This window comes from Thermobia domestica, chromosome 4 (genome assembly GCF_964235325.1).
Source record: "Thermobia domestica chromosome 4, izTheDome1.hap1.1, whole genome shotgun sequence".
Lineage (NCBI taxonomy): Eukaryota > Metazoa > Arthropoda > Insecta > Zygentoma > Lepismatidae > Thermobia > Thermobia domestica.
The window spans coordinates 294093509-294119034 of record NC_137457.1 but is presented as its reverse complement, the minus strand read 5'-3'; the positions used below and the strand labels follow the sequence as shown (position 1 = coordinate 294119034).

Sequence of the window (25526 nt, the reverse complement as noted above, 5' to 3'; positions counted from 1 at the left end):
CTCCAGCTCAATGCTACGTGTTCATAAGAAATGTTTGTCTGTAAGTCCTGTAATTTTTGTGGTGTACACACGGCATGTTACGAGTTTTCCCAAAGTAAGCTGCATTAGGCAACCAATTCAGATTGGTGAGTTGCATTACTTTTCCAGTGGTAATATATCTTTAGTGTTGCTGAAAGGTACAGTATGTACACTCGTAATTGTTTGTTTTAATAGAAATGAAACCATTCCATGTTCGCTTGGCATACATCGTGCAACTTGTAAATCGATGAAATTTAAATTCAGAAAAGGTAAGAAAAGGTGTATTGAACTAAATCAAAACGTTCAGATTGATTATCCACCAACCAACACTTTGTACTCAACTCGAAAGGTTATTGAGAAATTTAGGAACAGTAATTTCAATTTGGCATCCAAGAAAAGTAGGCAAAGATTTTTTCACCGTGCGAAAATGAAAAATAACCTGAAGATTCGCAAAAAGCTGCGTAAAGTAAGTAAGGTATTACGCCTACGTAGAAAGTGTAAATTCTTCGCTGCCAATATTTGTAATGACACTCAAATAATGAATGTCCCGAGTGTACAAACAATTCGTAAGGTAACTGTTAGTTCTCATGTCAAGTTAGTACATAAATCTACTGCTTACAGAATATTGCGTTCTTGTATCAACAAAATCCCATGGATGCCTACTATGGAAGTAAAACTCAAAATTTTTGAATGCATGAAAATTTTAATCTACAATGTTGTACTAAATCCAATACGAAAAGGAATTGGGTAAACGACATTAACACATAGCCGGATTGCCCATTTTCCATATTTTGACATGGCAATGAAAATAAATTCTGGTTACATTGCAGAAACTTTTATGCAAAATTTCTTTTGTCGTTAGTAATTCTTTTTCATACTATAAGTACTTTTTAACACTGTTAGTGTTTTATAAAATTTTGAATCTTTAAATAAAAACAATAATATTTTATTGTGTGTATCACGTTAATGGCTGTAGCCGATAAATTCAGGAAAATTTTCAATATTAATTTTTCCACTTCATACATTGTTGCACTTTATAAGATATTGAAAATGTTGCATGAGAGATACCTACAAAAAAAAAAATTCTTGATATTTTAAATACGTATTACGAAATTATTTGTAATAGCATATTTTTTCGTTAAGGCTTCACCACGAAATTTAATTTTTGAATCATGGAGAATATAGTGTTTCTTTTCGAAGTGCAAGAGTGCATTTGCGTAATGAAAATTATCAAATATAGTGAAAAGAAATAAATTTGCGTAGTGAAGATGTGGAAAATCTCTAGTGAGTATTTCATCACAGTGTTGCAATTTTTCAAAATTAAAATGTTTTGAATCACAAATTTAAATATTCTGGTGAGAAACCATTTGGTAATAAACCTAAATAAGCATATTTTAAATTTATGAGTTAAATCTCTGAATTTTTAAATAACAACTATGCGTCAATTAATAGTAATGTATACTTACGATGTGTTATGTCAATTTATTTGTTTTAACCAATCAGTATGCCTCTGGGATTACTAATCAGCTGAGGATACTTGAATTTTGGTGTGGTAAGTTATTGTAGTAGTATTTTACACTTGTACCCACCTTCATGGCGCGTTGTTTAGTAAAAAAAAAAAATCACAGAATCAATGTTCAAATGCAAATGTGAGATTAGTAAAATGAATACTTACATGATAATTGTTAGCAACTATTGTTGCATTCACTGTGTATTAATCTTTTCGTTGAATACGAAAATATTCCAAGTAGTACTTGAAGACATTGAAGCAAAGGTTCCTCCAATATTATGGGTTACTCATATTATGTAATGCCCGGAGTAGGCAATTTTCTTATTAGTCCCCTCTGTATTATTTTTGAATTTTAACCAAACGTTCTATCTTTTCACTTTGCTTCGGGGATGGAAACATATTAATAAATAAATGGGGTAGGGTCTTGCATACTTTATGCAGGCAGTATATCTTTATATACTTTGAGCGTGACGAGCTCACATGTGCCCAGTCTTTAATTTCATAGTAAATGAAATATTTTTAGTGTTACATTTACCCATGTGTTTTTAATATGTAATCTTAATAAAGTATGAACCTATCGTGTGTATTATATCGCATGTTTTAGTTGTGTTGAATTATTTCGAATATTCTTAGTGAATAGCTTGTGTTAGCACGTCAATGAAAGTACATTTTTGAATTTTATGAATAATGTTGATGTTTCCATTGTAATAAATTTTCTACACATATAGTAGGAAGGAATACCTCATTTTCGTGGAAAATAATATTATGATAAGTTGAATTATTTCGTGATATACGATATTCTTGAGTGATATTGTGTGTTCTATTTTAAAATTAAGAGGCATTATTGCAAAATATTAAATCAATTTTACAATTTTAAATTTATTGGTATACAGTTAGTTCGTGTTACTTGTACTTTACTGTGTATTCTTAAATATGGCATTGAATACAATACCTTACCAAATGTAATGTTTTATTAAATATATTGTCGCATTGAGTATATTAATATGTTTGTGTAACTTGGTTTGAATTTTGAAATACGATGTTGAATAGTATTTCGAATTGCAAATAACTATTGATTTATATTTAAATATTGAAATTACCTTTGTGTTTACATTTCAAGAAAAAAAAAATATAAACAAATAATAAAAATGAAAGGACTCAATAGACATTTACGAAATGGCCCTCGCGTTATCGTAAATGGCCCTCGCGTTCGTTATTTTTCGAATTTCGCGATCATGTGCGTCCGAGTGAAGCTACAAACTGTTATTCTTCAGTGAAAACGAACTTCAAATAACATTAACCCTCTATGGACTAATGGAGTGCTGTGATTGTTGTTATGTTGTAATGTGGTTATGAAGAGTTGGATTCCAGGGTTCTTGCCCACTTTTGCGGTACCTTCAGTGGACAGTCCGTCGGGCCCCATATGTAACGGTATGGATTGGCATGAATTTTTAAACCAACCCTCGTATTATTCCAACATCAATTCTTGGAAATGAAATGCGACTAATCAACAGTAGAAGGAGAACAAAGCTCAGGAATTTCTCTCCCAAAAGGTACCTCACTTGTCCAGACAGTCTTGCTTCCTCTCGTCAGTCCATATATGGTTGAGGTATTTAGCTACCCTCGAAAGAAACGCCCACGCAGTGAACTCTCATGACGATGACAGAGTTTTACGTGACAATGTGAAGTCTATCAATAATCGTCGATTATACAACTTATTCGAACAATCAGTGTTTTCAATGTGATTTCTATTAACCTATGAACCATTCATTATATGTTATTAGCAATATTATGAAGCAAAACTTGATATTTTCTACGAACTATATTTTAACTTAGTCAGTGTATTCTTGCGCTGTGAACTGGCAGCTATGTAACCCGTGAAGAGAAGTGTGTGTGTTTTCCTAGCCACCATGTGAAGCACAGGGTACCTAGTTTCTGACCACTTAAAGTATAGACATACGTAAAGTTTCAGTGTCTAACTACTCCAATTCACAAGTCGCAATGTCAAGGAGAGCGTCGACACCTGTCAAATAACTTGGACATATTGAACATTCGCTCTCGGATATGTGCAAACCACCTTCACAACATGGAATATAAAACGCCGATAGTTATTTTATAACTTTTGCGATTTCAAATTAGTGAAATATTTTCAATAATCGTAGTTGACAAGTTTGACTGAAGAAACCCATGGAAGAATGTGCTTGAAAATTGAAGACGACGCACAAACTCATCATTATTCAACGATACATTCGTAAATCCAATTTCGTATGTTCCGGCGTGGTCATCGCGCGCGTTCTAATATCGCATCGAAATCATTCTAAAAAGGGCCAAGTGAAAAAATTATCAATCCTTTGAAAATATTAGTATTGTTTTATATTATATGTGGTCGATGTAATCAAAGTGAAGTGAATTTTAATATAAAATCATTTACAATTCTTGTTATCATTTCTTAAAATGACGATAGTGTTACTCAGATGCGTTTAGTCAGTTATTTTTTCTTTTCTTTTCTTAGTGATTGAAATGTGTACAGGTTAGAGCGTATGTGACATAAAGTGTTTATCAGAAGGTAAGGTATTTATCAATAGAGAAGTTGAAACATTACTTTCGTCTCTCACTATCCATCTGGCGTAAATCATGCATTGCTGCCCCACTTGTATTCTTTTACAGGTATTAATTGGTATATCTTGAAGCTGACGCGGCAGCGAAGGTGGGTAAACGGCAAATGTCTCTAGTTAGTGCTACGCTCGAATCCTAGGACCGTGGAGGAGTGAAGATACTTGTTTATTGCCAGTCTTTTACGTCATTTTACTAATTTGTGCATTTGAATGACGTTATAAAGGAGACTTTGAGAGATCCAAGGTTCGAATCCCAATATTATTATTATTAGTCGGTCTTCTCGAACTGGAACAAGCAAGTATCGAACCCCATTCCCCTTATTTCTGGCGCTTCGAACACGGACATCCGGAACTCGAACCCAGAACCGGCACTCCCATTATATCTGGCTAGGCCCTTCACAGGGACAAATAATCAACGAACTCGGCACCATTATAATATATAAATATTCACTGTTATTTATTCCTTATTCATATGCAGGGTTGGCTGGTTTAAACCAAGGTGGTTTAAACCATGGTTTAAACCAGCTGGTTTTTTCAAAAAAAACCAACTGGTTTAAACCAAAAAACAAAAAAATGTTCGTAAAAGTGTAAGTGTTTGTAAAATCTTGATGAACACACATTTGTGGGTTATCACGTTTCACTCCCGTATATTATTCGTATTATATTCAGACCTAAATTCCCCATTCATTACTCAAAAAGATTATACTACAAAAGCAACTTTTTTTTATAGTTTATCAATGTTTATTTTGTGATTTTTTGTAGTTGTTATTATTGTTATGTAATTGCAATCGAAGAAAAATTCTAAATATTGTTTCGTTTCAATGTTTACTATTGATGAAATACATCGAAAATGCCGTACCTTTTGTGCGTATGTGTGGGGGAGGTCGCACAGACCCCACGAGAGGCATTTAGTGAAATAAGTATCTTTGGTATCTATTTATGTATAAACGAGTCTGAGCCAAAGTGGACTCAAATAATTCGTATCTTTATTCATTTTTCTATTGATATGCAGATTAAGTCGGTGTGTTTCTTTAATTTGGACCAATAAAAGTCGTTGTTAACTAACTTGAACTAAATTAGTTCTTCTGTACTCCGTAGTACTTTGAAATTGTTCATATGTAATTCTGTGTAATGGTTTTACTTGTGCAATTGTTTATCTTTTTGTCCTTCTGAAATGACTCTTGACAGTTATATTAAGAAGCATGTAAAGATCAGTACATCGTTTTTTTTCTTTCTTTTTTTTTTGTTTTGTTTTTTTTATCAGGATTTCTTCGTAAGTGAGTCGGCAGACGTATCGCATTTGTAGCCAATTAGTCCTGGTTCCGAGTTCAAATGGAGGACAATTTCTCTCGGACGTAACTCGAGAAGCGGTTTTTATTCCGCTTTAAGCTTATGTGACCCCTTCCAGCATAACCCGGTTGTTGCATAAGAACATCAAGGCAAAACAAACTTATTTCTGTCCATATATGATATGAATATATAGAGCAAATTATTTAAACCATAAAAACCTGGTTTAAACCAAAAAACCCGGTTTATTTGGTTTTTTTAATAAAAACCATGGTTTTTGCCAACCCTGTTCATATGTCAATGTCATCCAACACCTGTCATGAAAGTCAGGAAAATAGATGTCTCCAGATCAGTAAGAATCCTGATTTAAGTTGTGTTACGTGCAATAAATTTATGAAATATGTCATAAAACTATTTTGTTGATGTCGAATGACATAGCTTTCTTTTCGGACGTGATTTTGTTTAAATTTGACTGTTTAGAAGCTAATCGTCGAATTTTTCGTCTTATAGTAAAACATCCGCTTTCCGCAAGAAAACTACAATTTATCTTTATACTATTCCACTTACAGAAGTGTGCTGCATATCATCCCTTGCTAGGAAATTTTTAAGTTTTACGTCCCACGGTTATGCCGGTTAGGCTAAAGGAGACTATGATGATGAGAGATGAGTGAAACGGTGGAATGAAGAAAGTGGGAGGAAACGGGAGAACCCCGAGAAAACCCACGAGCATAGTGTTTGTCCACCACAAAGTCCACACGGCGCGAGCTGGGATCGAACCAGGGACCCCAAGCACCGGAGGTGAACGCTCTACCACTGAGTCACCGCGCCCCCTCAACCCTTGCTAGGAACCACAAGGAAAACGTTCAGGACACATATACAATTATCAAAATAGTAAAATTTCGTATCAGGAACAAATAAATTCTGAATTAATTTCCTTTAAGAGGAGATCAGAGTAGATCGACCGTATTCTTATTATTTTAAAAGAACACCATCAATGTTTGGAATATACAGCCGAAAAGCACCATGAAAACAAGTGACTAATGTACCCTAGATATTTTTCAGTCCATGATTTATTTGATTGTCATTTATGTAATTTAAGAAGCAGTTGAATTATAATGTATCTCAATTACTTTCTAAGTACTATACACAAGGTTGGGATAGTTTTGGAACTAGGGGTCCAATACAAAGTTAACCTAACCTGAACCAACAAAAAATACAGAAAATATACCCACAAGGTTCCCACCCATTTTTAAAAAAAACTTAGTGCTGGAAAAAATTCACATCAGCATTTTAAAAATTGACGATCTTAGGTTGAGAAAATACTAGTTTCTCTTGTCCTATCCATTTGATTGTTTCAAAACTCGCAGTATTTCGTGAAAATTGTCTTGAAATTTCTTTAATATTTCTCTTTTATATTTTACGGTTGACAATTTACGTCTTTGGACAATTACAGCCAGCATAGTAGTAAAAATAAAAAAGGGGGGGGGGAGTTACATATGCAATTCTGAGAGAAGACTCTTGTTAATATTCATTACCGCCATACCTCCCGACTTATATGTCTTATAAAAGAATTTCATTTCAAGAGAAAGTATAAATTGTCCTTGTATGGGAGCTACAGCTCACTGAATAGAACCATGTATCATATGCTACTATACGTGATTTAAATCACAATTGTAGCAAGTTATAATTAGGGGCAAGAGTTTTTCGCAAGTTGCGAAATCGCGAAAGTTTTCCTACAAAGCCGAGAGTTGGTTTTCCAACGAACTACGTCAGATTGATTAAGGAAATAAGTATTTTGAAGTCGCGACAAAATGCGATAACTGACATTTTGAGCAAAATGTGCCGCAAAAGGCGACAAATTGCGAATTTTTAAAAACGTCAATTTTAGTTGTTAAAATACAGAAATAAAAAGTACAATTTTTCAAAGGGGAGAAAAATTTAAGCTTAAATAACTTGTGCCTGTCGGCAATATGGCTTCCAATAACGAATACTGACTGTGAAAGGATTTTCTAGGATCAATGATAGAAAGCTACAAATGAAAGAAGAAAATGTTGAAACATGCAACATGCTGCACTTTTCATCAGAATAATAATTTGCAGACGAGATATACTAGAAGATACTGCACTAATGTATTGTATGTATGTGATTTTACATGTATATATGTTTTCGGTGTATAACTAATACAATGTGTGTGGTGTTTTGTGATTACAATCGTGATGATACTGTGCTAGTGTATTTTAAGTTTTTGGATTTGTAAAAGAAGAAAGAAGTAATTTGTTGTTAATAACTGCATAAAGAATAACTTCATTGTCCTAAGCAGCAATATTGATTTATTGCTTATTACTTATATTGGGCTTTCATTAGAATTTGCATAATTTATATTAGAGTTTGTAAAATAATTTACTTAGCGACAAAATGAGAAATTTTATATCGCAAAATGCGACAAAATACAAAATTTTTAATTTCAAATGCGAAATATTTAATTACAAATTGCGAAAAACTCCTGCCCCTAAATATAATATATTTATTTAGAAACAAACAGAAATTTCCTTAAGGATAAACTCTTACTTATGTAAAGTGTGTATATATATATACGAGGAGCAGTCAAAACGTTCCCGGAATTCTGTTGTAGCTCTTTATTATCACTATATAAGTACATATTTACTTAATCGCCTTCAACGCTGGCCCCTTCGGAACACACACACACTTGTTACACCGCTCCTGCGATTGGTGGGAACACCGGCGAAAGGCCTCTTTTGATATCTTCCGAAGTTTAGCCATCACGTTGGGTTTGATCTCTTCTGTGTTGGCAAAACGGAAAAGATCCATTTTAGCTTTGGAAAGAGTCAAACATCCGATGATGCTAAACTGTTTTTAAGGCTATCAAACTCTCTGAATCAGATTTTTCCCAACTTGCACATGAACTTGATGTTTACGCGTTGCTCGATCTGTGAAATTGCGCCCAATGATCACTACATATTCCTCCGTTTAGTTTCATTATTCGTACACTGCCTGTTAAGATGTGTTCACACTTGTCAAATTCATAATTAGGCAACCTAAGGACTGTATTGCACAAGATTCATTATAGTTGCATCACAAATGCTAAAACTACATCATTCTGGGAACATTTTGACTGTTTTTCGTGTAAATAATATATATACACTACCGGTCATGGGAGTTCGGACAGTGATACAAACATAAAATAGAGATTTAACGTAAGTACTGTGAGACAAAACACAAATATAACTGTTCATATACCTATATTGATTGCTACAACGATGGAACAAAAGCAAATCACAAGAAAAAAATATTCTTTGACAAAATTACTCACACTTTCGTTTCGTCAAAGAAACTGCCTTTTGCAGATATAACTGCTTTCATTACTCTTGGCATCCGCCTTACTTGTTTTTTCCAACACTTCTGGTTAAATAGCGTTACACTTGTCTGGTAGTATGTTCCACAAGTCATACAGCAACGTTTGGCACTGAGTTCGCTTTCGCCTATCAAGTTCTTCCCACAACTTCTCGATAGGGTTGAGATCGGGTGATTGTGAGGGCCATGTTACTAGCTGTAGGATCCCTGCTTCAGCTTGGGCTTGGAAGTACGTTCTGCGAAGTGCAGACGTCTGTTTGGGATCGTTATCGTGAACTAAAGTGAAATTTTGTCCAATTAAACTGAGACCAGACGAAATGGCTTGTGTTTGAAGAATTTCTCGATAATGTCCTTGTCGCATAATACCATCGATTTTAGTTAACTCGCCGATCCCAGCACATGAAAAACACTCCCAAACTAACACAGACCCTCCACCATGTTTTAATGTCGACATTATGCATTTCGGTAGCATTTTATCACCTGGGGATCTGCGCACAAATAGTCGGAGTCTTTCTCCAAACACTTCAAACTTAGACTTTTCGGTCAACAACATACGTTTCCACTCTCTGACAGTCCAGTTTTTGTGTGCGTATACCCACTTAATCTTTTCTATTTATTACTACGTCTAACCAATGGCTTACGCACGGCTACACGCCCATGTAAGTTTGATTCCTATAGTCGCCGTTTCAAGTTACTAACGGACGCTTTGTTGGAAAGCGTTCTGTTGACCTCTGCCGTTATTTTCGGTGCTGTTAACCTCCTGTTACGCTTACTAAGTAATCGTATTCGCATATCTTTAGCCTCTGTCGCCAAACTAGACGGCCATGGGCGATCACGATATTAATGAAGCCTGAAAGTGGCGTATCGCCTTTTGCATCATTAACGGCAGATTCAGCTATTCTTAACTTTTTAGGGATTTCTCGCACTGAATGCTCTTCTTCATGAAAGGTAACCATCGCTGCCCTTTTCTCAATAGGCACAGGCTTTCGTCGCGACATCGCCTTGAAATTATGCACTTGCTTCTGATCACTATGACGATCTTCACTCATCCAGTTCTACTAGTAACTAACTTTGCCCTTGACAGAAGCAACGGTGTTCCACCTAGTGTATTCTATCTTATTAGAGCGATCGTAATTCTTGTCTAGCTGTTTCACACAATTGCTCGTCCAGGGTGCTCTGCTATATGCATTTGAAACCACCTCCTTGGAGTTTTGCCACTTTACTTGCAAATTTGAGACACTTGTTAGTTTGGTATATTATATACTATATTGCGGTAGCCAAGTTATCACTTGTATCATTTATTAATATTAATGCCAAGCAACAAGGTAAGACGAAAAGTATAGACCAACCTGGGTGCACAAATGCTTCCTTTCGGAGTTATAAGTCCATAGCTCCAAAACTATGGGACCTACTTTAGTCGGGTTAAGACCTCACTTACGAACTAGTATGTGTCCTATCCAAATATCCATGTTGCAGAATCCTCAGGTACTTCCGCAACAAGTTTTGTAGAGGTAGTTGGTAAGTACTTCAAATTATATGCCCGTAGCCTAACGGTCTCCATAAAAAATGTTGCGTGAGCACCGTAGGACTCCGAAACCTGTATTTTTGGATAGTACAAATATTAGTTCCTAAGTGAAGTCTTGACCCGACAACGGTAGGTCCCATAGTAATGGAGCTATGTACCTTTAAAATTTATTTTTTCGTGCTTTCGGCAGCCTATAACTCCGAAAGGAAGCGCGAAACCAGCCTATATGGGTTTGTGTGTTTAGAGTGTTCAAGTATAACAGCATATTTTAAACTTCAATTAATTACTAATGCAAAAAGTTTCGTTACCTACCTATAGTATCAGGTTTAGTGGCTTGAAGGTGGAAATATCCACTTTCCTCAAGTAGATAAGAATAATGATTTGACAGAGGATACAAAATATCTGCTTCTTCCTTTGCCATAAACAATGTCGGCCAGTAGCTTCCAATAAACAACTTCAACATATTCAGCAAAGAGAAAGCATTCGAGCTACACATGTTAGAATGCATGCCAAGAATACTGAAAAAGAAATATTCATTAATAAGTTGTTTTATTCACAACCAATAAAAGTTATTGTAGATACTATAATGAGAACAGAGCCTAAAATATCTTTAATACAATACTCTACACTTTCTTTAAAGGTTACTAGCAATTGTGTGTCTTGTTTCTCAGCCTTGCTGTAAACTGAGGAAACATTTCACAACGACATTAGTACTAACCGTGTGTAATTAATTTCTCACTGCTAAACTGAAATTCTCCATTCTCCAGACTTACTAAAATGGAGAATTTCAGTTTAGCAGTGAGAAATTAATCCAGTTATCAGCAGGTGAAGGTATTGACACCCGACGTTTTGAATGCAGGCGTTGTAATCAAGATTGTAATCAAGAGACCGGAGATGTGGCAAATAGAACACCAATCCAAAGAAAAGCCATATATGTCTTCAGCAACCGAAAAATCAGGACTAGCAGTGCATAGTTTAGAGCAGTGGTGTCCAATTATAATAAGCCCGAGGGCCATAACCATCTTTACTCGTAAAGTGGAGGGCCGCAGCTAATAATAATAATAATAATAATACACTAGAAAAGAAAAATATAAAATTTTATTTGAAATATAATAAACCTATTCAATGTGACAAATGAGGGTGACTAGCAGCGTTTACAAGGGCTGGGATATCTACATCCATTCCTGTTGTTGTGAGCCGCAAGAGATGTAAAAGAGAAGAATTTCCAAGGCAGGTTCTGAAGCGATTCTTCGCAATTTTCATGGTGGAAAATGCACTTTCACACAAATAAGTATTAGCAAAAAACTGACATTTTTCCGCCCAAACTCCAAGATTTAGGGAAAGATGTTGCCATGGATTCCCGTGCCTTTTTGCTGTACAGAATCGCTAAATGGATGCCTTATTTCGAAAGAAGAGTGAAAACATTAAAAGAATGAATCAATATAAATGAAAATAGTATCAGTAATAACAATCGTAAATTGTGAGAGTTTGTGAGCCACAGAAAATGGTTTGGCGGGCCGCATGCGGCCCGCGGGACGTCATTTGGACAGCACTAGTCTGGAGCTTGGATACAGAGTTGATTTTATAAATACAGTGAAACCTCTGAATAACGGACACCAATGGGACATGAATTTTTGTCCGTTACAGAGAGGTTACAGAAATTTAATTTCTCGCAACAGTAATTGTATGCAGTAAATACATTATGTATGAGCGTAAATACGTAAAATTCAATTTGAAAATACTCTATTTAGTACGTAGACCCTATTTGAATTACTGAGAGAGATGAAGGAGAAATTCGTTTCTGTTAATTATTATTATTGATGGGGAATGTGTTAATATATTCGTATACTGCAGAAGATAATGCGTGTATGGTTATTTTCTTAAGTACATGTCACCACCCTGTAAGCGTTTTTCATTTACAGTATTTTTGTTGCGGAAGAAACGTGTGTGAGTGTGTGTGTGTACTGCGGCAGTATATTCGTTGGCGGAATGGATGAAAAGGAAGTTATTGATAGTGCATATATTTATTGACCCAGACTTGTTCCAGCATCATAACTAAAAGAAAAATTTTGTTTTTCCAAAAGAGTAAGAGAAGAAACATTGCTCGTTGAAAATGTTATTGTAAAACAATGTTTGTTTTGTTATTTCTGAAATTATCGGGAAAGATGGAAGGCCCAGAGGAAAAAGGACTAAATTTGTTAGGGAAGGAAAGATCTTTCTCATAGAATTCTTGACCATACAACTGACTCTGCATGAGTGTTATTGCTTATTGAAGGTTTTCTAGATTTCCACCGAAAAGCAGTTTATCGCGGGGAGAAGAAAGGATTTCAAGTTCAGCTTGAAGCTGTTCTGTTTGATAGTTAACCAGTTGTAGACTCATGATAGATACACTTGTGGGGAAAATACTTTTCTGGCTACTGTAATATACCGCAGAACCGAGAATAATTCCTGTCCGTTATGAAGAGGTTATTGAACGTTTGGGTAATAAAAGGACTGTCCGCGTCCGTAGCTGAGTGTCCGTAAAAGGGAGGGTTTTGTTCCGTAATAGAACATATATTTTGGCCGAGACAAAAAATGTGTCCGTATTATAGATGTGTCCGTTACTGAGGGGTGTCCGTTAAGGGAGGTTTCACTGTATCACCATAGTAAAGTATAGCAATTTCTGGGACAGAATAATAAGGAAGCCATAGCTATCTCATGAGAAATGTACAGTCTCAATAGAGCCACTGGGTTTCAACTCAGCTCTATCTGGTCGGCCCTTTTCAGGAACAAACAAACAAACAAAACAGACATTCAACAAAGGCAGTTCAACAACCAATCAAAAGCTAGTATTTCCCTCAGCCAATAACAAGGCCCCATTCATAGCTCAGCCCGTAAGTAGTCACCACATCGATACATATGCCCACATCTCTGGTCTCTTCATTACAATCCCTGAAGATGAATGCAATGTCTGCATTCGAAACGTCGGATGTCAATACCTTCACCTGGCTGACATTCCGCGAAGACTTACCAAAATCATGTCGCCAGGAAAATTTGAATTCTTTATTGAAATTCTACAGTTTTATTAGAGTTTCACGGACAAAAAGTACCAAACATGTTACTTATACCAATGGATAGATTTTGGTAAGCTGAACAAAACTTATGTTTTCTCACGTGTCCAATTCATACGTTCACTTTGTGAATGATGTGTACGATAACGATGAAAATACAATATATATATAATATATATAAAGGACAAATCCTCATGTGTCATGTGGTTCGGATTCCACGTTAATCAGTAGGTCCACGTCTCATATAGCCTCGCTGCTGAACGGGACGTAAAACTCAAAATCCATCCATCCATCCTCATGTGTAGTTTTCGAGAACGTAAAAATTGATGCTGTACGACGAGGCTGGTCTTTTTCCGGTCATGTACAAAAGAATTATGAAGAATCAGATAAGAAATTTGAAGATACAAAATCGCGCCTCTTTTGCGTTCGACTCAAATAATTCTAGAATGACTGTTTATAATCCTCGAGGTCAGCGATGGAGCTTCCATCTATTGAGAGAAGATAAGAATTAAGCAAAGTTAGTCAAATTATTATTATTTTTTTTTTGGCAAAAATTGGGGAAAAATATATGTGAATCGTAAGAATATTAATATGGTTTATTTATTTTATATATTTTGATAATTACGGTGATATGCGATATTAGTATGAATAAGATTTTAGCTTAAAAATTTATAAAAACTGAAATTGCGTCGATTAGCTCACAACCAATTGTTTTTTTTTTTTTTGGGGGGGGGGAAGGGGGAACTGAAAAGACGAGTTTTATCGGGTATTCGTGCTAAGATGGATTAACATACTTATGTTAAAGTGTGTTAGTGGAAACTGTGGCCTGCTGACAGTTATTATAATTATTGCGTTTCAGAAATTGAAGATGTGGCAAAGTGATGAAAGTTGTAGTTCGCTAGAATGTAAAGGGGATCCAGGACTTCTTCCAAAATGTTGTAGAGTGTTAGCCAACGATTTCGAAGATGATCACGGAATGCTTCTTCCCGCGGGTAGCAGATGATATCTTCAGGACAACAGAAATGAATAATCAGGAAAGTAGTATTGTGTATAAGTGGTTTCGGGTTTAAGTGTTCCAAGGAAATGACAGGTAACATTAAATTTTCTTCTCTTGTTTTGAATGCTGCGAGATTTTCCATGGAAGAGCAGTTGGTAAGGTCAAGTAAGGCCTGTGATCCGTGATGCACACTCCCTATATATCCAACTGAAATTCAAATCGTTCTCACAATACAACAAATGTGATATCAGCGACCCTGCCGGCTGCGGTCGAAATTAATCGCGTAGTCTGCTACTGGCAGTAGTTAATTGTATCACTGGATAATTGCATGAAACCCACGCGCTATAAATGATTTGATTCGTTCTTGATTTCAGTAGTTTGTTCTACCCGAACTGTTTTCAGTAGCGGCACCACAATCTCCAGTCATATGATTTAGTTTTAGCGTATAGAGCAGCTGAAACCCCTTATACTATCCTTACTTTATGATGTGGTCAGTATGGAAGATTCTCGGCACATTTTGTAATAAAAGTTCTGCCATTAAAAATAGAACCCCCAAAATAAGCAAAACTGGTGAAAAAACAAAAATCCAGAAGTGTTACGTAACGAAGAGGGGATGGGTTCAATCTTGCATTACGAAGTGTGACAAGGGGAAGGGAGGGAGGAGATAAAAATTGGTCAAAACAGCGGTAATATGTGGACGGCCCCTTGTAATCATACACATTTTGTCGGACAGCGTTATGTAAGTTGTGAGATGCTGAATGTTGATGAGATGCTCGATCTGTAAGAGGTATTGGTTAACAATGATTTCTTCAATCTTATACACATGTGCCTGAATTTTGGTAACCATGAATTCCAGTGTAAGCGCTTTTTAGTTGTATAAATGCTCCAGTCAATTTGATAAAGACATGAGAAAGTGACAGATACAGGAAGTATACAGAAGGTGTATTCTTCACCACATCAAGTCATCCGTAGATACTCAAAGAGAATTGCAGAGAGACGCCAAGTTCTAGTATGTGTGTCTAATTAAGTAGCATATTCTTCGTTGTACTTCGGTAATCAATCAAGTCTTCATCTAAACTAGCATTTAAACAATATTGGCAACTTCACTCATCTGGTGGACAGCCAAGTTTTGGCAGAAATCATTAACAACGTCAGGTATAGACCTGTTATCCTTTCCTTTTATTACTAGAGAACAGTCACTCGGACTCACTTGACATATCGTTACACTAACAATACTTAAAAAAAACTCAGTTATGACCCGAAATACATGTTGTCTACATCTTTAAATTGGGTTTATCATTTACATTCTCGCCTTTGATTGACTTAACAATCAGAGTTCCCTTAACATTACCTAAGAGCACATTATATATGCGTACTTCTAGCATTAACAACATGGGTAATATAAAATGTCACCTGTGTTAATGATAACAATCTCTGAGTACCAAGATTGACTAATTATATATACGGTATATGTAAAGTTTCCGCTGTGTAGTTTAAAGAGTTTTCAATGCCGGATATCCTGGTGTGCGTTCCGTACCCAGGAGAGTATCCAATTCAGACGGGATATCTTCAGAGTGGCTCCGACGGGGTAATGTTTGTTCGGACTTGCTGCAGAGAGAATACGCATGTTGTAGGAACACACATCAAGGCGGTGGCAATGAAGGAATAGAGAAAACAAAAGCTGTAATTTGTGAGCACTGCCTTCGCTGATTTCATTTTGATTGTGTAAGAAAGAAGGATATCTCTAGTATGTCCGCAGTAGTTAGCGCAGATTCATGTGTGGGGGTTGGGAGGCAGTCAAACAACCTCAGTCTAATAAGGGCAACGGTGAAGGATCTCGAAAAGGGAAATAAGGAATTCACACTGAAGAATGGTATTCATATGAATGCACCTGTCGCGACTTCGTCTCCTGTCTCACAAGATAATGACCTTATCGTAATAATGAGACAGATGTACGAAAAAATGGACAAAATAAGTCATTAAGTAATGAGTAGCAGGAACCATATGTTAGTCAGCAAGTAGGAAATGTTAAGAAAGAATTGAATCAGAAAATAGATTACAAATTTGAAGAGTTTAGCGTTCAGATTAACGAGGTGCCAGTGACCTGATGGTAATGTCATTGCTAACTAGTTCACGTCATATGAGAAAGATTTTTTTTTTTCTTTCACTGTAATGAAGTGCGATTTCTGTAACAGAACGCTGGTACAATATAGCCTTAACTGCAGAAGTGTAAATGAGCAACCTCTATCGGAAAATATACTAATTGTTATTATACAAAGTATGTGACGAGGACAACTATTTATCGCAACCTATGCCAACTTTTCAGGTTAATTTCGGTCCCGATAGAACTCCAATGACGCCAGTATAAATATTTCCTAACCATCAACAGAATTTGAATAATTATTGCATGCACTTACCAATATGTTATGCACAAATCAATCAGTTTTATTTAGGTAATTGAACGTTCCGGAGAAAAATGTGTTTGTACAGCAAACGTTTTCATCGGATGTCTATCAAGTTGTAACAACTGCCCGAATTTCTTTGTTTTGGTCTCGTTAAGTGTTGAAGCAGATTTGTTTCATTTATGTTAAGAATAAACTGTGATATTTCCATACTCTTAATATCAAAAATACAACAAAAGTATCAACTTACTTGTCCGGATACAATGTTGCCAAATCGGAAGCAATAAGAGCTCCCCAATCGCCACCTTGCACATAGAATTTCTGGAATCCAAGTCTGCTCATTAATTTCTTCATGATCAGCGCAGTTTCAGCAGCACCTAGACCAGGTTTTCGGGCTCCATCAGAGAATCCGTAACCCGGAAGCGAAGGACAAATAACCTCAAATACAAAATCCCTTCCTTGCCTCTCTGTGGTAAGCAAAGGAATGATTTTGTAGAATTCTCGCACCGAGCCTGGCCATCCGTGAAGCAACAACAGAGGAAGAACTCGTACGTTTGAACTCTTCGTTGTTGGTTTTACGTGAATGAAGTGAATATTTAATCCTGAGATCACAGTCTTGAATTGAGGGAATTTATTCAGAAAAGCCTCCCTGTCACGCCACTTGTACTCGTTCATCCAGAAGTTCAATATTTTCTTCAGGTAAGCAGTGTTAAAACCATACTGGAATCTTACGTCTTCTAAAGGTGGCGTAATGTTGACTGCGAGTTCTAAACGATCTTGAAGATCAGCTAGTACCTTGAAAAAAACAGACAAAGATATTATTTTGATTTTCTGTCTTTTGAATCGCATAACACAACTAATTACTTGATTATTGTTACTATCACAGTGACTGTACATTTAAAGTAAATAATAACAAAAGCGTCAAGACGACAGTTCTTCTCATAAATAAACAATCAATTATTTTGTTCGTAATCTTTGATGAAGAACACCATTCAAAAGTTAAGTTCTGCCTGTGAAAATTTCAATACTCCATATCGTCAGTGTTCTGGCAGAAGTCACTTTAAAAAAATCTTCCAGTACGAAGACGATATACAAGATGAAATGCATGACGTTCTAATATCGTCGCCCGATATCTCTAGCCTACCAATATTAAAACGTCATGTATTTCACCTTTTATATCGTCCTCGTACTGGAAGAATACCTAACTCATCTGTATTTTTTTCTTCTTCAAGTTGGTGGCTTCTGCCAGAATGACTACGATACAGTTAATGCAGTGGAGAATGATTTTCTCCAAGGTAACCTTTTTCTTTAATCAAAATATAATTATTTCCAAATGCAACGGCATCTCTAACCATGTCGTTTGGTTACAAACCTTCCTCCCCCTCTTAGATATAATCTTTCTGAGACTACATAGGTTTTGTTTTCTGCAATGTAGGTCATCAGTATCTTTTGATGATTTTTTTTTTTTTTTTTGACCTGATTCCTTCTAAAATAGGGGCGTATTCATTTAACTTTTGGTTATTCTGACTTAATACTTCCCAACCATATACAGGGTGGTCCAAAAGTAGGTATACAACCCTGCATTGATTATCTTAATAAACCGTCATACTTAATGAGGTTATATGCTTCGGTCTATTCCGACTTTAGCGTATAAGTGAAACGAAATTAAAATCAAATAGTAAACTAGACGAAGTTAAACCTGTATGGATAACAATAAGTAAATTATATAAAATACGGTAAGTCAATCAGTACAAGACTGTATACCTACTTTTGGGCCACCCTGTATATCCCTACTGAGAATCAAATTCAGCCTTCTCAAATCAGAGATAAGAATGTTAAACAATTAAACGTGAGGATCATAGAGAAAGATAGAATAGCCTGATTGTTATGTCATAGGTGAAAATGCTGATCATTTCTGAGAAACATACAGAAATATGGACTTAACCTTATTATTATCTGTCATAAGTAAGAAAGCTGTTCCTTTAACCGTGAGGAACATAATGAAAAGTAAAATTAGCCTTGCTGTTATCTGAAACACATTAAACAACCTCCTTATTAATTTATTTTGTCAGAAGAACGTAACCTTGTACTTGATGAAACATTTACACACTACAAATGCTGACTCATGAAGGGAACAATGTAGATATTGGAACAGTTACTATTTATCGTGAGAAATGCTCCACGATGAAATTTGAAAATAAAAAAAAATTGTCCTCACGAACTTAGTTGATAATATTCTGCCAAAATGACAGGTGTTGAAAGGTAAAGATTAATAGCTCTAATAGCATTGATTAATTACACTTTATAATGGCTTATTTTGTAATGAGTACGTATATACAGTAGATTCCAATGTAAATTTTAAGTAATGGATCAACATATAAAAATGTAGTAATATATTAAATATACAGTATGTACCGTGAAATCTGTATGATCCCGGGTTCGATTCCCAGTGGCGCACTCAATCGAAAAAGTTTTAAAAGCATTTTCAGGCCAACCACCCTGAATGAGTTTTACCTGGAAAATGCCGGGGTGGTACCTAACTTATAGGTCCCAGGCCGCTTGCATCCTTCCCTTTCCTCGGATAGTGTGCTCGCCGAGGGACGTGATCCTTCGTATATGGGACGGGCTAACATGGCCATAGATGACGAAAGCCCAGAAATCTAAATTCTAAATTCCCGAAACCTGTCTATTTTGGCCACCATCGGTTCCATTGAAAATTGGCCAACTTACACAAAATAAGCGTATTTTGAGTCAAAAACAGTTGTGGATTAATTATACAAATTTCTAATAAAGTAACTAGTAATTATTACCTTCGCGTTAGTTTATATTTTATAAATAAAATATAATAAACATTACTTCTGTAATATAAAAAATCTCATATAATATATTTACGTTTGCTCTTAGTACACTATGATCCAAATGTAATTTCAATGTGCTGATTTCGTACGAAACGCTACGGCACCTTCTTTATCGAACGTTTTATTTCTTCTACCTATGACGATAGATGTCGATACAGTCTTTCTACGCCGGCTAGGGATCTGAACGAAGTCATAGATTCTCACGTTGGAGGGGCCTGGTGACCCCCTAAGTAACACAGTCATGCTTGATACATCGTTAGAAAGCTTATGGAACACAGATTTCAACGCGGTAACATTTGTGCGACTCCTATTTTATCTTTTCAACTTGTCAACGACCACCTGAACTCGAGTAAATAATATGCCCTTGCTGGTTTTCTATTATTAGCTTAGGTTGTAGACAAAAATGTAGGTGTGAAAATGATGTTAATTACTCCTTTCTTCCTACAAGAAATTAGTTTTTTTTTTTTTTTTTAACCAAAAAGTGTAATGAATTTGATTCATGTAAGAAATATTCTCACCCAAAAAGTATATTATACACTCATGCTCAAAAATTAAGGATAATTGTAGATTGTGGCACTACACAAAACTGGCGCTAATAGCATAGGCACATAGTGAACACAACATACGAACAAAAGAAACATATCGGTACCACGGTATTGGTGATATCCACGGTATCTACGGCATTGGTGATAAGTTGAGAAACACATGTGCTACACAACGCCACTGTTTCCTGCGCATGTACCCCGACATTAATATGGGATATTATCACTATGCACACATACACAGGCCGCACAACGGGTTGGCATACTCTGGATCAGGTGGTCGAGCAGCTGCTGGGGTATAGCCTCCCATTCTTGCACCAGTGCCTGTCGGAGTTCCTGAAGTATTCTAGGGGTTTGAAGACGTGCAGCGATACGTCGACCGAGAGCATCCCAGGCGTGCTCGATGGGGTTTAGGTCTGGAGAACAGGCAGGCCACTCCATTCGCTTGATGTCTTCTGTTTCACGGTACTCCTCCACGATGGCAGCTCGGTGGGGTCGTGCGTCATCATCCATCAGGAGGAAGGTGGGACCCACTGCATCCCTGAAAAGGCGAACATTCTGATGCAAAATGACGTACCGATACACCTGACCTGCTACAGTTCCTCTGTCAAACACATGCAGGGGTGTACGTGAACCAATCCTAATCCCACCTCACATCATCAAACCACTACCTCCATACAGGTCCCTTTCAAGGACATTATGGGGTTGGTATCTGGATCCTGGTTCACGCCAGATGTTAACTCACCGAGAATCACTGTTCAGACTATACCTGGACTCGTCCATGAACATAACCTGGGACCACTGTTCCATTGACCATGTACTGTGTTCTTGACACCAGGCTGTACGGGCTCTCTTGTGAACAGGGGTCAGTGGAATGCACCTTGCAGGGCGAATAAACCATGTCTGTTCAGTCGTCTGTAGACTGTGTATCGGGAGACAACTGTTCCAATGGCTGTGGCAAGGTCCCGAGCAAGGCTACCTGCTGTACTCCGTGACCGTCTTCGAGCACTGATGGCGAGATATCGGTCTTCTTGTGGTGTTGTACACTGTGCACGTCCCGTACTGTAGCGACTGGACACTTTTTCTGTCTGCTGGAATCGTTGCCATAATCTTGAGATCATACATTGTGGTACACGGAGGGCCCGTGCTACGACCTGCTGTGTTTGACCAGCCTCCAGTTGCCTAGTATTCTACCCCTCACAACGTCATCAATATGTGTTCTTTGAGCTATTTTCAACACACAGTCACCATTACCACGTCTGACAACATCTGCACACTTACACGGTGCACCGTACTCTGACATGCACCAACACACCTCTGCGTATTTGGATTGCTGCCAGCGCCACCGTGCGACGACCGCACCGCGCCAAATGGTCAAATGCACCACATGGTCATACCCCGAGGTGATTTCCAACCGAAAACCGCCCACCAGAGCGTTGTTTCACCATGTATCCGCATTATCCTTAATTTATGAGCACGAGTGTATATTTTATATTTTCAGAATTTGACATCCGCCCCCTCTACCACAGTACCACGTTATATGCACATCATTTTTGCTGCACACATGTACAACAACAAGAAATATGCTTCTAGACCAATTCAGTGAAAGATGTCTTGTCTTATATGGAAACGTTCTGAAAATAAATGTAGTTTACGCCGAGAAACGAACAACGTGAGACAAAAAAAAAAAAAAAAAAAAGTGGCCAACATTTCCCCTCTCTCCATATAAGTAACAAGTACACATGCAGGGTATTACCATGTAGCGAGCTACTTCATTGCTTCACATACCCATTCTTATGAGTGTACCAGCAAAGGAGGGAATAGCCTCGTAAAAAAATGCAAAGAACAAAAAACACGAACTTTAACTTCTCCTTCCTCGGCCGTGGTGCCCCCACACCAATACATAAAATGCATATCAGCGGAAAGTTTCATCCTTCAGGAACACATTGATACTAAAATTATCTTCCTAGCTTAATTAGGGGCCAGTTGTGTCAATGGGAGTTTAAAGGTTAAGGAAATCTCGAAATATCCGTGCTTTCTTAAGTAGCGGCCATTGGTTGTGGATTTACATACAGCTGCCTACATTTCCCTTAGGTTAGGCTATTCGAGAATGCGTTACTTCCCGCAGCGAACGCGACCTAAGTGGCTACTCTGTAATTTTACTTTCGCCAGAGTTATAAATCATACTGTGAGCCAGTCAGGGTTTCCAGATCTTTATTGCCAGGTTTAGGTCTATAATAGCCGAGTTTGAATACTCTGCACAAAGCATCTTCCAACCAGCTGTTTCTTGCTAAAATCCCCTTGTCTGGCAACACATCTTTCCTTTCCCCCCCCCCCTTCCTTTAGACATCTTTTAAACAGCAGGAGGTCTATTGTTTCGAAACGCACCAAAGACGCTCGAGCCTACGTTTTCTGAGCGATTTTATTGGTTTTGCATTTGCAGAGCATTGCGATTAGCCATCTACATTTATATACATGGTCAGCGTATTCCAAGCGTACGCAAGAGCAATAAAAACGCTTTGCGAACGCTTCGAATAGCCATCCAGTTAATGACCATTGACCAAGATCCTTGGCGTTGACCACCAAGTATTTGTGCTGTTATCTGCTTTCTTTTTCTTTCACTTTGCATGACCACCAAGGACATGTGTTATTATCTGTTTTGTTTTTCTTTCACTTTGCAACGTGAATTGATTCGTCATTTGTTACACATTTCCTGTAAGCGTTCAGACGGTAAAGGATTCCAACACGTGCCAAAAACAAAAAGGATACGTAACTCAATAAATCTGTCTCAACTTGACTAACAAATGTCTTGTAATATATAAAAAGATATGAATGGAAAGGCAACTTTTCATACATCAGCCAACAAGATACATAAAAAACGATAAACATACCATCACCACCTGCTTTTTTTCTTTTTTTTAGAAGTTTTTTTTTTCTATGGACAAATCCTCGAGTTCACTGAGCTTTGAAAATATTTAAAGATGTTCTGCAAGAATTTCTTAAAAATGATAATGTGTACTGTCGGATGTTGAGATGTCCAACATACAAAGGTGATTTTAACATTAACAGCATAGAATTGACTGATTTAAGACGGCCAAATTCCGAGATAGACAAGTGGCCAACTTGCAGTGTAAATAATTAATTATACCTAATGGGTAAATGCAAGTTCAACAACGGGATCAACTTAAGCAGATGACAAAGTTAGCAGGTACTGTACTGTATATAGACTGGAATAGTGATGTCATTTACTCTCCGTTACCATGGCGATCGCCGTGTTTTTTTCTATACAAAACGCGTGAAGCGAGTGGTGTAATTTAAAGTCTAGTACAAACATAGACAACGGCTGTAAATTTATTTACAATTATAAAATATTTTAACGACTAATAAAGTTGGTGAGAAAGAGTACAGATTTAGAATATGGAAATGTGTTTAGGAAACTACGAGTAAAATCAAGAAAATTCATAAAGAAAGACTAATATCTAAGGAACTTATTTCTAAAAGCGCCAAATATCTAAGTGATAAGATAGAAATCAAATAATTAATCTAAACGTTGTTATGTAATTAACCTTAATAAGCAATTATACACAATATAAACTCCCCAACTTGACAAACTCTCGGCACAAGGAAAAGTGTAAAAATATACGATATTTTAAAAGAAAAAATATATTTTAGAACAATGTTAATTCTATTGGGATATTTACTTTTCATATGTCCACTCTTCATAATGGAAGTGAACAATATTAATGCCTACAATATAACAAAAAAAAAAAAAAAAAAAAAAGCTTTTGGAAATTTTCAATCCGGACCATCAGTGGATATAGATCAGATCTTTTCTTATATCCCCTATCAACTTTTTTAAAAATAGAAACAGTAATAAGAAAACATTTAATTATGATTGGTTCAGCATATATTCTAAACAACTCTTAAACATTAATCCTGTCCACGAATGCAGTGTCATGAAACTTATATTAATGTATCAAAACTTTTCCAGAATTATTTAAGGTGAATATCTGATCATGAACAAGATGAGTACATTTGTTTTCTTTCTTTTTCTATATCTCTTTTTTAGTTTCATTGATTATAAATATTTAAAAAGAAACAAATATTTCATTCAGTCTAATGTTCGCAATTCAGAATTATTTCGTCACTATTTTCGTTTTGCATTTAGATCCTTTATGTATTTAAGCTACTTGTTGCTTAGAAAATAAAATGGCGATCATCATGGCAACGAAAAGGATGTGACGTCACACTATTTCAGTCTATTCTTACGTATAATCAGATCTAGAGTAAAGCGTGGTTGTCACGTTACATGAATCTTGTTGCTGTCATTAAAAGAAAAAAAAACTTGCAACCCGATCTTTCTATTTACTGTTTACATGTTACAACTTCCTGAAAGCAAGAAAGGTATGTCCACCTACGCAGCACTGCACTCTAGTGGACAAATAGTGAACCTCCTTATTAAAAACTTGTATATTGGCGCGCTTCCCCTCCCTGTCCAAAAGAATCAGTTGTTTCGGAAGCGACGAAACTGGTTTTTCCTTTATGTCAGCGGGAGGGCGATAGCAGGTAGCAAGCAAGACGACCCAGAAAGTTGCAGATTGTTCAACTCCTTGCAAGATGAAAAAAAGTTTTGTATGTCCCTTTCAAGACTATGTTTACATGGAGAAATATTATAAGGTTTCAAGATTTCTTTCTTATGACAGCTACAAGATTCATGTAAAATGGAAACGCCGTCTAAGATAGACGGGACAAGTCGGTCGCATGGAAATAAAAAGATTAATGTGTTTTTATTAAATAAGTGCAGTCTTGTTCAGCAGTGTGTTTATTTTTCTGATTTTATTTGCAAGACGTATGACTATGATTATGTCAGTAAGAAGATTAAGGGAAAAGATTCTTTGTGTGGACAAAAAAAGATGAAAAATAATGTCACAATGCCAAGATAAATTTTAGCAAGAAGTGTAACAATAATTCAGACAGTTGTCTTGCCATAGGCTAGAACCTTTCGTCTGTGTGGTGATAAACTCTGAAGTCATTGAGTTATTTAATTGATTATATGTTTTGAAATTATTTTTTTAAAGAGGCAATTCATTACAAATATTATCTAATTGAAGACGGATACAAATATTTTTAATCAATTTCAGATCATGTACTTCGGAGTTTACTACAAGATCACTAGATAAAATATTGCATAATAATAAGGCCAAAGCACTTACAAAGAACCAAGCATTTTCACGTCAACTTAATTACGATGTTGCCACCCAAACATGAAATTTGCTTTGAAGTTATTTTAAAAATTTGAGCTTTTCGTACTGGTAGTTTCTAGATATCATCTTGTACACTGAGCGACAAA

The 25526-nt window shown here is 36.4% G+C and overlaps 1 protein-coding gene across 1 annotated transcript in view; it reads right to left on the bottom strand.

Annotated features, from left to right (window-relative positions):
• Positions 1 to 25526, bottom strand: part of LOC145684192 (juvenile hormone epoxide hydrolase 1-like) — a 52794-nt gene that overhangs the window by 9512 nt on the left and 17756 nt on the right. The window contains exons 3-4 of the mRNA XM_081756223.1: positions 17027 to 17571; positions 10640 to 10845 (exon numbers count right to left, since the gene is read on the bottom strand). Coding sequence (XP_081612349.1) covers positions 10640 to 10845; positions 17027 to 17571 — 751 coding nt within the window. The remainder of the gene's footprint in view (positions 1 to 10639; positions 10846 to 17026; positions 17572 to 25526) is intronic.